Consider the following 15,588-nt stretch of genomic DNA (forward strand, 5'->3'; position numbering starts at 1 on the left):
ATATGATGTATGTAAAATAATATTGTAATATTTTCAGAGGAAAGCTAAAAGAAAGCAGGAAGGGCACAGAAAATAATAAATAATGGAAGTGGGAAGATCAGTCAATTCATTGTGCCATGTCTATGGCAGGAGACCTAACGGCAGCCAGGTAACCCATCTCAGGCACTGGTTTAGTCTGACATCTGGAGATGGTTACCCCATCCACTTCATATGAGCCCCTACTCCCTTTATATAAAGGAGGTACTCCATGTGGATGAGCATAATGTTAGATTTTTTTTTTTTTTTTTTTAAGACAATTGTGAAAGATCAATCCTGCCATTACTCCAGGTGTCTTGCAGTAGATGTGTGACTCTTAGGTGAATGGCTGGGACCACCAGTTCAGTCCACAAATCACTCAAAGTCGGAGTTGGAAGCAATTACGGTGTCACTGGAGTCGGAGTCGGAAAAAATATACTGATTCTGACTCCAGTTAAATTTACACTTTATAATACCTTCGTTTAGTCTGTAGAGTTATGCAGTGCACACTCCTTTTAAGTAGATTATATATAAAAAACATCATTTTATAAAATGTAATAAATCTCATTCCACTAAACCCCCAAAACGTCCTTGTGCAAAGCTGGCTTTCAAATTTATACATAGAGCGATAAACATCCAAAGTATTACTTGAATAAATTAGATAAACACCTCCATTTTACACCTTCTGTTGACACAGTCAAGGGAGCTGTAATATTACTGTCAACTTCCATATGTGTCATTTCCATCACTCCATCAGTTTGGTGGTTTCTCCCACTGCTGTGTTGCCAAACAGTAGGTTAATTACGATTTCAACTGTAGACTAATGCAATAACACTATCTCTTCTCTCCTTTCCCCCTCTTTGTCCCCTCTATAATTTTTAACATTGAATTATTGAAATAAGGATATTTAAAGTTGAAAAAAAAAAGTTTCGCGTTTCAAACATGTTCAGCTGTATCTTGTATAGTACTCATATCGATAAGATTGGTTCCAGAATCAGAGTAATGTCTATCGCAATAATCGCATAGCAGTACCAGTATGTAGTTAAATCAAGAGGTACATTATAGAATTTTTATTTTACTGAATTTTCTTCAATATCCTTTCAAAAATTCTCTACTTCAGTAATAAAGTATTAATGAAGAGGTCAAACATAGGAAAGCCACACTATAACATATATCTTTATTCTTTGATATAAACCAGTTATAATGATACAAGTCTACTCAAGATTGGAGTGTATGTGTGTTGTATAGGCTTTATAAAATATGTAAGCCATAATCAGTTAATTACATGAAGAGGAGTCGGAGGTCCCAAAAATGTCGGAGTCGGTGGTGCCAAAAATAGAGGAGTTGGAGGTTTTGTGTTCCGACTCCACAGCCCTGATTAAGTCCTGCCCTGTTGTTGTAATATGATGAGCTTGTTTGAATCACCCTTGTTAAAGCTTTTGATCCAATTGAACACCTCTATTAGATCACCCCGCACTCTGTGTCTTTCCAGAGAGTGTAAGTTAAGGTGCTTAAGCCTCTCTTTGTAAGGCAAGTTTCTGAGTCTATGTTGTTCCCTAGACTGGTTGAGCAGTCCCATCTCCATGACGAATACCATGTCTGGAATGTGGTTTTCCCACAAATCCCTTTTAGGGTCTGGGGGAGCCTAATGAAGTATAGAACTTTTAGTCTCTTATGGAGTGCTTGTTTTGTAGTCTGAGTGTGTGTGTCTTTGTATGGACATCATGTGGGGTGTTGAGGTTGTTTTTGGGATATATTTGTGAGGAATGGAAAGTTATGTTTGGTATCTTTGATTCAAGCATACTTTTATAGTTTGTCATTACTTGTGAAGTTATTTGAGGTAGCTTCTTGTAGAATAAAAAGGAACTGTGTTGCTAAAGTGTACCATGAAGGTTTTGATAACAGTCTGGTAACAACCAAAACAGTGGCATGTGTTATAGAGGGGTTTAAAGAACCCCTTCATTGCCAAAGGGTTGTCATGGAAATTCATAAAATTGCCTGGTGGTAGCCAGAGTGAAATATAAAATATCATTGAGTTCACAAGGGGCAGATTAATGTGTTTTGAATCACTGATTTTTTTTTTTTTTTAATGAAGAGCAAAGCATGGATAGTTTAAAAGCTGTCCCTCAAAGGTTGCAGTGAAGGGTTGTCTACTTGGATTTAAAGTGGATGTAGGCTGCTGCAGGAACATTAAAGGGTGACTGATGTAGAGAGAGCCAGCTATAGATTCAGATGATAGGAATATGAAATATGGGAAGATCAGGATGGTTATAGCTTGAGACATGAACAAAATTAATTGCCTTATAAGGTAGGTTGGGAGCTGGTTAGAAATTAGAAGAAAAAAATGGTTAAAGCTGTTTTAAGTATAGTCTAGTAAAACTTAAAATATTTGAAATATCAGAAGGCAAATGTTTATCCTTTCATCATGTTTACAGATTTACAGATTTTGTTTCCAAAGTCAGATTACTTGATGTGGCAACAGAGTAGCCTTTCTGGTGGAGTAAGTCTGTCATGTGGAGCCATTTGAGTTGTAACTAAAGTGCTGATATTCTGGTTATTGCATTGACAGACTATTAAACTGAATTCATGGGGTAGGAGTATTGTTATTTAATTGATACTGGTGCTTCTATCCTTGGAGATGATAATATGGCTTATAGATGTGGGAAAGGAGATGTAAGGTAGCAGAAAGTTATCAGTTTCATGGAGGTGGGTAATCGGTTCTTGGTTGGGCACTGTTGAGGAGTTTGAAAATTATATGAAGTACAAATATGAGAACTGGAATCCAGTGGTAGGGAAACTTGTTCTTTAATGACTTGCTTGAATGTGAGTAGGATATGTTTGGGAATATTGCAGATGTACCAGAGGAAGGTAGAGATAGTATTAGTTGGGCTCTGAGACTAAAATGCTTACAAGAAGAAAAGATGTTCTTGAACAGAAAGTTATTGGAATGATGCCCAACAAGATCTGCTCAGTATTCAAGGGTTTTTAATTAAAAGTAAAATCTTGGGCAGTAATGATGATATGCATTATAGAGTTTAGGAAAGGTGATGCAATCCTCAAGTCGTGATAGGGTGACTGTTGGAATTGTTTGGTAAACAAAGGTGTTCTGTAAGATAAATCTTTATGGTAGATTTTTTTTTTATCTGTTCGTTTGTTCATTTATTTTTATTTATTTATTATTTTTATTTTTATTATTATTTTTATTTATTTTGTTTTTCTAAGCAACTTTTTCTTAACCCCTTTGATATGAAAGATGCATGTGGGAGCAAGTGAAATGGCTTGGTAGTAGTTTCAAGTACAAGTATAACCACCCGTTGGTGTGGAAGTTACCGAAGGTTTAACCTCCTTTCTGTAACAAAGTTTTGCCTCAGATTAATAACATGGTCTGGTACGAGCCAGGGTAAAAGAAGAAAGCAAAAGAGATGTCTGTCATGAAAGTGGATATTTTATGAGCGACTTAGCAAGTCATGCTGATGTCATCACATAAGTGACAGCACATAATTACATTTCCCCTCCTAATTTTCAATCACTTCACTTGTAGGCAGTTTGCTTCCATAATTCTTTGATACTAATTTATGAAGCTTGCATGTTGAGTTCATCAAAGAGACTATTGATTTGCATGACCTTTACAGATTTATTGTTCAGCAGTATCTGGCAACTCTGGAATGCTACCAAATATTTGTTGAGAACAAAAAGAAAAATTGAAAATAATTTTCCATTTGTGTTCTGCAATTGAAACTCTTATTCAGAGACGTTAGCATAAGGCCCTTCTGCAATTGGGGATGATGATCATGTTTGAATACTAATGCTTACAGATAGGATAACAGTAGAAATAGGTTATATGTTATTTTTAACTTCTTAGCAGTTTATTTTAGCAGTTTATTTATTTTTTGTTATTCCTGGAAAATGTGACAACCAGGGAGAAATAATTTTGGTTGAGGGTCCTTTGACCAGTGTTAAATTATTGTGCTGTATTTTTGTATGAATGTATTATTATTATTGTTATTATTATTATTTTTTTGTGATACTGTTTTGTTACAAGATGAGCCCACAAAAATTATTGCATGATTACAAACAATAAGCAACCACTAGCTCCCTGATGTGGGTACATATTGTCCACCCCTTGGGTAGGGGAACTCTGTTACACTTATGGTACATAGTTTGTGTGGCCACATCGTAAATTGAGAATATTTTGGGTGGGAAGGCACAGATTTCTCTTCTGGAGGACTGGTTTGAGGAAAATGACATTACTCTAGGTTAAGAGATGCTGATGGAGATTGCAGCATCAGTACTATTTTGAGAGTGAACCTATGAGATCTGTTCATCTGCATACTGATAAGCTTGTGCGGTGGGTGGACAACAGTTAACTTATGAAGTTAAATGCTTACCTGCACCACAGCACATCAATAAGAAAGGAGTCATTAAATTACAATACTAGTTTAAGACCAACCACCAAACAGTACTCCATGAAACCTCTTCAGACATTAGACCCACAGAAAAATCCCTGCAAGTGAAGCAAGAACCACAATATGACTTGTTAGGTCACTGTCCAGTACTAACAAGGAACTGGTACAGAAATAACCTGGCCACAGAAACAAACTGCCTCAAATGCATCCAACACATAGAAGACACCAAACACCTCCACACTCCCCCACTGTAGCCATATCCCAGATAACAAAAACTATATTTTTTCCTTGAGTTAGAATGAGGTATCCTTCATGTGGTGGTTGCATCTAGGACAGTTTCATTCAGGCCTATTTTGACATTATTTTAATACTGGATGGTGTCCGGAATGCAAACTTACCAATGTTGTTCTGACTACCTTGGAGGGATTTTTCTGTCTGGCCTGATGTTGAGGGGTGGGGTGTTTGTAGAGTATCAAGTTTGGTGGTCTCTTGTAGATAGTTTACTTAACCATCTGAGTTTAGATGTGTTTTTGAGTGGATGTGTTGTGTGGTATAGGTAGAAGGTTATATTTTCTGACACAGCCTGAAGGGGATTTCTCCCTGTCTTCTCTTTCTTGATGAGGGGACGGGGGGTCGCTGATTAAGTTAAGTGGCTTTACTGTGGATGTACGGTGTCTTGCTGCATTGCATTTGACCAAGGGCAGTTGGGGGATGCAGGAACGAGATGGGAGGGGTAGAAAGGGTGATATAAGGGAATGGAATGGGTGGACATAGGTATGTGCCTCTTAAGCTATAGCCCCTATAAAGGGTGGGAAAAAACTCATGGTATATAGATGGATAAATTGTCATTGTCTTCAAGGTAATTGTTGTATAAAGTAGTCTAGTGCACTGGTCATCAGTAAAATTGTGTTATCGTTGGTACAGTTGACTTGATGTCCGTCCACTGAAAGCAAGAAGTCTTAGAAATGGTGCTAAATTGTTTTTGTTTCATTCTCTTGCAGATGTACTCTAAGGTTTCCAAGTACCAACATAAAGATCCAGTTCCAGTCTTTGGTGGATGACATGGACCCCCCTCCTGCCAGGGTCCCCTCGCCTCCAAAACGGAAGATGCAGCCTCTTAAGATTAACATTCCTGACCCTGAAGCTACATATGGTTCGCCTTTCCCATCTCCTACGGGAACGATAAGGTAAGGGATGGAGCATTGTAGTAGGATTTTGTTCCCTCTGTACATAAATCTAGTCGGATAGTATAAGGTATTGAAACCCCTTCAGTCTTTGATTTGTTCGAACAAATTTTATTCGGATGAAGAGCAAACAGAACTGATGGAGCCTTGATGAAAAGTATAAATAGAACAAGGTCTTTGTATTGAAGGAATTAATTGCACATGTCATTACTAGGTTAGTGTTAAATTTGATACTGTATTGTGTCTTGCTGCATTGCATTTGACCAAGGCACTGGTATAGTGCAGTGTGTGTGTGTGTGTGTCATATAATGCTGGAGAAATAAACAGCTTAAACACAAATGTAGGATAAATTAAGTGTAGATTGAGACAAGTGAGCATGGTTGAAATTATAATGGAAACCATTGTGAATGCTTAAGTAAATGTAGGTAAAAACAAAATTTGGGCTAGATAGGTACCTAACAAGGGAAACATCATTTCCAAAGAAAAGTTAAATTCTTTTTGGATAGCTTCTATTGACCAAAATAACTGAATGGATAGAATTCGGAAATTTTCCCTCTTTGAAAAAACCATCAAGAAAAAATTTAACCCTTGTTTATGACATATATACATAAAAAATTACTTAACTACTACTATTTTTATTTTTTTATTATTATTTTTTTTCTAATAGAGAATTTCAACAATTTTGATAGTGCACAAGTCATGGTTCTTGATTTGACCATGGCAGATTGCAGGAATTAAAGTTATGCAATACTTTGTCTCCCAACATTGTGGGATGCTAATGAGGAGCTAGTGGCTGTTTTTTCTATACCAAAGACTGGTGACATCTTTGATAAAGTTGTCTGGTATAGTGGAGTGAAAGTTAGTATACAAAAACATATAGATAAAGATAGATATATAGAAATGAAACAAAAAAAACAATAGATAGTGGATGATGGAACTTGAATAGAAAAATGCAACATTGGTGAAGAGAATATGCTTATTAAGTTTTATTGAGTGGATTGGTGGAGGTTGGGTGTATACTTTTGCTGCCTAATTTCCTTGTAAGGGGGAGAAGAAACCTTTTGGTATATAGATACAAAATTTGGTACAACTTAGGTTGTACCCCTAAATATGGGAGGTGACATTGCTATTGCCATCATGATTTACTTCGTAGATTTTTTAAGTATCATGGTAGAAGATTAGGAGATGAAGTAGGAAGGGAAGCATCAAATATGAAAGTGAAATTGTAAGGAATGGAAGGAACTTAGGATGTAAGTAGATTTTGGCTTTTAGCTTAGTAGATGTTGACAGAATTAATGGTAAGGAATTTGAGCTACCTTCATTCAGCAAGGAAGTGGAATCAGGCAATGATGTTTGTATAGAGAAATTCAATGTTTTATGTAGTCATGGAGTTAGGAGAAAGTAAAAGAAAGGTTGAAGGGGATAAAGCTATGATATTTGAAAGCCAGTACTTCCAGTTTTTCAACATTTCGTGATACTTTTCAATCCCCAATCTGAAATGCAAAGTTGGGGAGCCCATGTGTGACAAAAAGTGGGAAATGTCCAAATATAGTATCACCATAAAAAAAATGCAGACTCCGATTTAAAAAAACTCTTGTTGCTCATTGGCTGTAGCATAGTGTTATATGGAAAACATATGGGGGTTAGGGGATACCTCATAGCATTTTTTTTTTTTTCTTCTACCTAGGAGTGGATAGACACATAGAAGACTTTATCGTGAGAGTAGTGTATGCATGCAGGAGGAAGGTATTGAGCTAGCTCAGTATGTGTTTGCTGTCTGAATAAGTCATCATGTTAGCCTGGTAGAGGTAGAGTGCCAGCTGTGTATGAAGCCTTGTTATCGACGCCATTTTTGTGTACATCTGGATGAGGAGTCTGGTCCTGGTCTCTTATTAGAAGTGAGTTAGTACAGTTACAGGACTGTTAATAAGAGGATGACAGGAACAGTTGCTGGTTGTCAGCTTTAATTGTTGGGAAAAGGGGGAAAGGAGAGACGGTTGAAGTTGTTAAAGATAGATCTTGCACCGAGTCCAAAGAACTTGAGTGCCAACCACTTGGGGTGTGGGTTTATTATGAAGGTGTTGGAGGCGAAGTTCTCTGATATCCGTATGGCAGGATCACTGCATGCCTGTGCCTATTGTAGGTCTTTACAAAGGAATGATGTAGGTTATGGGGCTCAATAAAAGATGAGGGAATGTGTCTGTGGGGGAACAATGGGAGTTACTTGAATGTGTCTGCTCAGAAGAGGGCGGAGTCCGGAAGGCCGTGGGGAAATATCTGGAGCGGGAGGCTCCCTCGTGGGTTTTGTACCAGCGCTTCTGTCCTTAGGGACGCCATCGCACTGGAGAGGTGGAGAAGTTGTTCTACAGGTTATGCAGGAGGAGTTTCAAAAGATGCAGAATAGAGGGAGAGAGCAGAAGTTATATATTATTGTCAATATTCTTTTTATTTTTATTTTTTATTATTCTATTATTATTATTATTATTATTTTTATTGGAGACTAGCCTCTAGTTGTGGAAGAATTTTAAGCGACTCGGTCTTGTAGGGAAATGCAGCATGGAGGCTGAGGAGACTTCTTCTTCGTCTTCTTCTGTGATTTCTTCTCTTCTCCCTCATCGTCCTTTTATTTCTTTAATTTTTATAATCCACCTTTTCCTTCCCTGTCCTCGTCTTTCTCCCACTCTCCCCTCCAGATCTCGCCTATCTTTCTTCTCTCACCCACCTCTCCCTTTCCCTCTCCCTTCCTTTCCCCTCCCATCCTTCCCGCTTAGAGTGACTTCGTTTGGTCAGCAAATGTGTGTAATATAGTAATATAGATAAAAAAACGGGGACAGGAACCATGATATGATGATGATAATAATAATAATAATAATGATAATAATAATAATAATAATAATATTAATAGGACTAATAAAGAAAAGTAAATAAAAAAATAAATAAACAAAAGTGGTCCTCACACGTGGTCTTCGCGGGTAAACACCCACCGTCCACCTCTGACTCATCCGTGGCGGAAGTTATTCGCATCCATCATGGGCTCTGCCATTACACTCCCCCCCCCCACGACTCTCTTCCTCTCCTCCTCCGTCTGCTTCCCCATCTCCCTCTCCCTCGCCCTGTATACTCAATGAATGTGGTGCCCTGCACAGGCTTCACGTTGGGTTGGGTGGTGTTGACTCGTTAATGGAAGGAAAGGGAAATAGCTCTCTCTCTCTCTCTCTCTCTCTCTCTCTCTCTCTCTCTCTCTCTCTCTCTCTCTCTCTCTCTCTCTCTCTCTCTCTCTCTCTCTCTCTCTCTCTCTCTCTCTCTCTCTCTCTCTCTCTCAAGTTGAACTAAATCTAGAGATTGACTCGTTGAAGTAATTTTTTTTATAAAGGATTACAAAGGCGGAGCATACCGACAGGAGACCTTTTGGTCCATATTTAGGTCGGATGTGGAAAAAAATTATAATAATAATAAATAGATAAATAAAACTATTATAATGTAAATAACAAATAAAATACATAAATGCATAGGTATAGTTAGATAATAAACTATGTTACAATAAGTGCAGATATAGTTTATATACACGGGCAATCGGTGTCATTGTCACCAATGACCCTTTAAAGCAACAGAATCGCATAAACAAGGATGTTGACTTGGTGGGGAGAGGTCACCTTTCGATCATAGGGACTCCCTTCTCCGTCTGGCAAGCGTCTCTCCCGTCACTGACTCAGTCCTGGTCTGGTGCGGGCGGCGGCTGCGGCGGCGGTGCCACCAGCAACGTAGCTATGTAATCTCCCCAAAGGATTCCCCTCACCCCGTGATCATTTGTCGCCACACTCATGAGGAACCCTCATCGAGAGGCCCTGAGCGCGCGCGCACACACACACACACACACACACACACACACACACACACACACACACACACACACACACACACGGTGGCGCGGTTGGTAGAGTGCTGGACTGCCAGCACGGTGGTGCTCGCAGTACCTGGTTCGAATCCTGCCCAGGGCCGAAATTATTTCGGTATCGCTGCGCTTCGGGTCGTTACTCTGACTCTCGTGGGCGGGGAGTTGTGTGTGTGTAAAGTCATAGCATTACCCATAGATCGGTCATACGAGCTCTGAGCTCTCTTCCGGGAGGGAAATAGCTGTCGATCACGAGTCCAACACGTGATCCAAAGGCCATGGTGAACACAAACACACACACACACACACACACACACGCACACACACGCACACACACACACACACACACACACACGCACACGCACGCACACGCACGCACGCACGCACACACTTCCTCCCCAACCCATCCCCCACTTTTCCCCCAGCTCACCCACGATGCTCTTCCCCGTGGCTTAGCCCCCCTCCCCCAATTCTTTACTCAATGGACCTCGTCTAGCTACGACCCCCCCCCCTCCTCCTCCTCCTCGCTTTTCGGAATGGAAAACACGTTTATATGTGTGTAGTCCTTTCCCTTCCGTCCCCCTCCTTGCTCTTAGCTCCCCCCCCCCTTTTCTTTCACGTGCAACCTCCCCTCTCACCACTTTCCATGCCTCATCTTCCTTCTTCTCCTCTTCCTCCTAGTCCTCCACTTCCTCCTCGTCCTCCACTTCCTCCTCGTCCTCCACTTCCTCCACTTCCTCCTCTTCCTCCTCCTCCTCCACTTCCTCCTCTTCCTCCACTTCCTCCTCGTCCTCCACTTCCTCTTCCTCCTCGTCCTCCACTTCCTCCTCGTCCTCCACTTCCTCCTCGTCCTCCTCGTCCTCCTCCTCTTCCTCCTCCTCTTCCTCCACATCCTATTTCTCCTCTTTCTCCCCGTCGTCCTCTTCAAGCTCGTCTACAAACTCGTCTCTTGCCATGCTTTCTTACCTGTATTTTCTCCCCCTCCTCCCCTCCACGCATCCCTCCACCTCCACTTACGCCTCCTCCTCCCCCATGCATCCACCAATCCACCGGTGCATCCTTCCCACCACCTATTTCACCCACCTGTTCACAGTGACCGTCCATACATTTCCTTCATGACCCCTCCCCTCCCGCTGCCTGCACAGCACCCATACACACCCATCCTTCCTCCACTTTCTCCTCCATAGCCCGCCCCTTCCACCCCCGCCTCTCTCCCACCCTCATTCCCATAACTCCCGCACCTTCCCATTCCTCTCACCCTACCTCCTTTCTTCATTTAAAAAAAATGCAACCCCCACCCCACACCCACGAATTCACGCCCGCAACATCCATCTCCTCCTCCTCCTCCTCCTCCTCCTCCTCCTCTCATTGACACCACCCACGGTGACCTCCCACACAGCTTACCTGTCTCCTGCCAACCCTACCTGAAGGCATCTCCCACTGTTACTCCCCAATTCTCCACTCCCTCTCCGTACTCCCCGTAATTAACCCTCCTCTCACCCCCCGTACACCCTTTCTCTCCATAATAAACTTTCCACCCCAAACTATACACATCATCATCACTCGATCCCTCCCCTCCCCTCCCCTTTGCTAAACACGCGCCGCCCCCGTTCTCCCTCTCTTTCCACAATGTTTACAAAGTCGAAGTTCTCCTCGACTACGCAGTCCCTCGGCACTCTCACTCGCCCGCAATGCCAGTTTCCCGGGCCTTCTGTGCTTACGGTTATTCTCTTCCTCCTCCTCCTCCTCCTCCTCCTCCTCCTCCTCCTCCTCCTCCTCCTCCTCCTCCTCCTCCTCCTCCTCCTCCTCCCCATGGAACATGTTGGAACCTCTTCGAAGGGCGCACGGGGGGAGAGGGGGAGGGAGGGAGTTCTCGAAAGCCAAATAAATCGTGTGGTCTTGGCCAGGATAATAAACTATCCTGGGGATAGGGATGCACTGCACATCTTCCACATCCTCCACATCCTCCTCATATTCCACTTGATCCTCCTTCCCCCTCCTCAGCCTCCCCTCTTCCTCCTCATCATCTTCTTCATGTTTACTTCTCTTCCTCTACCTCCTTCCCCTCCATCTCTTCGATCTAATCTTTTTCCCCCTTTCTTCTTCTTCTTCTTCTTCTTCTTCTTCTTCTTCTTCTTCTTCTTCTTCTTCTTCTTCTTCTTCTTCATCCCCTCCTTTCTTTCGTTGATTTCTAGCCATCCTCATTCCACCCCTTCTTCATCCTCCTCGTCTTCCTCTCCCTCCCCCTCCTATCCCCCTCCTATCCCCCTCCTCCTCCTCCTCCTCCTCCTCCTCCTCCTCCTCCTCCTCCTCCTCCTCCTCCTCCTCCTCCTCCTCCTGTCTCGGTTATCACATCAACCCGCGCGTGAATGTACGTGTACTGTATGTGTGTGTGTGTGCGCGCGCGCGTTCTCTCGAGGCCTTTTTATGGTGTGGCGGTGGCGGCGACGGCGTATCACGTGCCCGTCGTGTCACCTCTCGTCGTCGTCGTCGTCGTCGTCGTCGTGTACTGCTGTTGCTGCTAGTGCTGTGCTACGGAAACGGCCGCTGACTCCAGGGCCCTCCTCCTCCTCCTCCTCCTCCTCCTCCTCCTCCTCCTCCTCCTCCTCCTCCTCCTCCTCCTCCTCCTCTTCCACCTCTTCTTCCTCTTCTCGTCTTCCTCCTTTTCCACCTCTTCTCGTCGTCCTCCTCATCTCTCACTCCTCCCCAGGTCCTGCTTGTGGGGGAGACTTTCACTAATAACCCAGAGTGCTTGTTGTTGTTGTTGAAAACGGGGAAATCTCGATGGTGGTAGAGTTGGTGGTAGTCACAATTGTGGTAGATGGTAGACGTAGTGGTGGTGGTGGTTACAATTGTGGTTGAGGCGGCAGTACGTCTGCGTGTGTGGTGCCCCGTCACGTTAGCACCACCAAACCGATGACGTCACTTGTTATGTTTTGGTTAATGAAAACTTGGCTCATCAACGCTCTTGTTTCCATAATTAATCCACGGAAGTGCCGCGGTATAAATCCAATAGGTGACTGGCCCGTGTTACCAACTTTGTGTGTCTGTATGTGTGTGGTGTGTGCGTGTGCACGCACGCACGCACGCACTTAGGGGAACCTTAAGTCGATGTGTAAATGTACTATATATGGATAGATTGAGGACAAGTACCTTAAAGCTACTTGGTTCTTGCTCTGGCACGTTAACCAAGCCATCGATTCGTTCGTGCGTTTGACGTGAATTCCGTGTCCAGAGGGAATAGAAACGCTGGTTAAATACAGTCCGTAACCATTGTCGTCAAGCGATTTTATTCAGCTGAAAGGGTACGTGGGTCTTGGTTGAATAACATCGCCTGACTGCAGCAGCAGCAGCAGCAGCAGCTTGCATTGTCAGTCTTATGAATATTCAATACACTTTCATAAAATTCAGTTCTTTTTATAATTACAGTAATTTTTTGTAAATACAATTGTATTCATACAACAAATAAAAATATTTTAGCAGAGTTCTAAACTCATCGAAACGGCCCCGAGGCTTAGTTTCGTTCAGGAATGGATGTCGTCAGGCGATGCGATTCAGTTCCGCATTATATTTAAAATATAAAATTCTGGATCCGTCGGGAGGTTTCAAATGGAGCAGCAGCAACTGATAATCGAAGAACTTTGATAATAGTATTGGTCAACAATATCAAAAGTAAGATAATAATAATAATATGAAGATTGATAACTGGAAAATGAATTAATCAAACTAGGCAGCGCAGAAGAGGATGCGCGACTCCCTCTAAGGCGAATAGAAAACGGATTAAATGGTGGAGGAGGGAGGGGAAGGGGGGATGTTTTGAATGGCCGCTCGGTCGGAGGGCGACGTTGTTGTTTGTTGTGACCAGGACAAGTTACTCGTCCAAGTTGTAGAGGGCAGCGGTCCTCCTCCAACGACGAAGTTCCCCGGAAGTTTGAGAAGGATATTAAACTGTAGGTGACAAGGGGATTGGAGCTTCCTGTGCTGAATAAAATCGACAGGCGACGGCCGGAATGTTATTTAGTCCTTGGAAGTATTTCGGTTTTGAAATTTCCACGAAGCACCGTGGACGTCGCTCTCTCTCTCTCTCTCTCCCTCTCCTTGTGTTATTGTTTCTCTTCATCCATATTGCTGCCAGGCCGGTTTTCAGTAAAGTCTAGGTTAACTGGATTTTTTAATATATTTAGTAGCCAGTGCAAGTTTGTATATGTGGGCATTGGGGAATGGTATCAGGTGTGTGTGTGTGTGTGTGTGTGTGTGTGTGTGTGTGTGTGTGTGTGTGTGTGTGTGTGTGTGTGTGTGTGTGTACACGCATAGGGTGAGAAGTATGCGGACGTAAACATAGCCGGCTGGCCGTGTACACATGTTCACATGTGTGTGCGTGTTTGTGAGAGAGAGAGAAAGAGAGCGGGGGGGATAGGAGAGAAGCAAGCAAGCAGGCGATGTGTTTATATCCACATGTACGAGAGTTGGGGGAGAAGCTCGAGTGTTTGTTCGTACGTACGTACGCACGCTCGCTCGCCCGTGTTCTGTTGCGTATGTGTACGCGCGCGGCCAGAATCGAGATGTGTATGGAGAGAGCCGTGCTACGCACCTTGCGTAACTTTTGGGTACGAATGTGTATGAGGTTTGTATGCGCGCCGCGCGTTTGTTTTGTATGTGAGCGCAAGGCGTATTGCGCCTTCTTTTGTGTCCGTTGCTGCAGCTGTGTGTGTGTGTGTGTGTGTGTGTGTGTGTGTGTGTGTGTGTGTGTGTGTGTGTGTGTGTGTGTGTGTGTGTGTGTGTGTGTGTGTGTGTTTTGCTGTTGAAGTTATGGGCTGCTGTTGGTGGAACGACGGAAGAGAAAGTTACGTGTGTGAAAAAGTAGTGAGCAAGTACAAAAGACTATTTGTGCAAGAGGGGTGTGCGAGAACGCCTGTGTGTATTGTGTGTAGCAGGAGCGAGTGAAACGTAGGTCATTTCTTCCCATAGTTGAAAAGGTCTAAAAGTTCAGTTAAAAAAAAAAAAAAAAAAACACATCTTGGCATATGTACAGTGGGACTGTGTGTGTGTGTGTGTGTGTGATAGTTATTGTTTATGTTGAAGTCGAGTGAGTACAAGCATGATGTGCGTCTCTGTGCGATAGCAACCAGAGGTAGACTAGTCAGGGAGGGAGGGAAGGAAGGCAAAGGGGGAGGTGGTGGTGGTGGATAGTCTCTGTGGTGCAGCAGAGCCGGACAGGGAATCGTCGAGTAGGGTGACGGGAGGTAGTTTGGTGATAGTAGTGGTGTTACCGGTGTGAAACAGATCTTGCTGGTGTTATACGGGGTTGTGATTGTACGCTGCGCATATATATATATATATATATATATATATATATATATATATAATGTATATATATATATGGAGTTTGTGTGTGTGTGTGTGTGTGTATGTGTGTGTGTGTGTGTGTGTGTGTGTGTGTGTGTACACGTCTTACGTGAGCAGCAGCCAGGTCCCTCGGGTTAGGCATGACTTCGCTGATGACGTCAGAAGCCAGCCAGTAGGCATAACCAGGATTTGCGTCTTCACTTCCTCTCCTCCACTTCCGCTCCTCCTCTTCCTCCCCCTTCTCCCCCTGCTTCTCGTCCTCCTCGCCCTCATTTTCCCCTTCCCCTCCCCCTCGTCTTCTTCGTCGTCGTCCTCCTCCTCCTCCTCCTCCTCCTCCTCCTCCTCCTCTTCTCTCTTTACCTCTTTCTCCGTTCGATGTCACGACAGGACATGGCGGCACTTGGGGGCGACTGCTTTGAGCTCGCCAGGAGGAGGAGGAGGAGGAGGAGGAAGGGAAGGCTGAGAAAGGTCAGGCGGGTGTAGGGGAGGGAGAAGGAGGAAGTCGAACGGAGGGAGGAGGAGGAGGAGGAGGAGGAGGGCATTTGTGTGAGGGGAAGACGAAGGGAAGGGGAGGAGGGAGCCCGTGGTGGTGGGTGAGCGGAAGTTGATTGCAGTCTGGTAAACAAGGAAGCGCGAGAGGAGGAGGAGGAGGAAGAGGAAGGGGAAGGGGAAGGGGAAGAGGAAGCTTACTGGTGACGTGGCACACGGTGAAGAGGAGCACAAGTGCCTACGTGGCACAGTAAGG

At 43.6% G+C, this 15,588-nt stretch overlaps 1 protein-coding gene across 4 annotated transcripts in view; it reads left to right on the forward strand.

Moving 5' to 3' along the window:
• LOC143019994 (forkhead box protein K2-like) overlaps window positions 1-15,588 on the forward strand; it is a 92,353-nt gene that overhangs the window by 18,765 nt on the left and 58,000 nt on the right. For all 4 annotated transcript variants that reach the window (XM_076176077.1, XM_076176078.1, XM_076176076.1 and 1 more), the window contains exon 2: window positions 5,423-5,608. In XM_076176077.1, coding sequence (XP_076032192.1) covers window positions 5,423-5,608 — 186 coding nt within the window. The remainder of the gene's footprint in view (window positions 1-5,422; window positions 5,609-15,588) is intronic.

The sequence above is a fragment of the Oratosquilla oratoria genome, chromosome 38 (assembly GCF_046742065.1).
Source record: "Oratosquilla oratoria isolate Oo_2021 chromosome 38, ASM4674206v1, whole genome shotgun sequence".
In the NCBI taxonomy this organism is placed as follows: Eukaryota; Metazoa; Arthropoda; class Malacostraca; order Stomatopoda; family Squillidae; genus Oratosquilla; species Oratosquilla oratoria.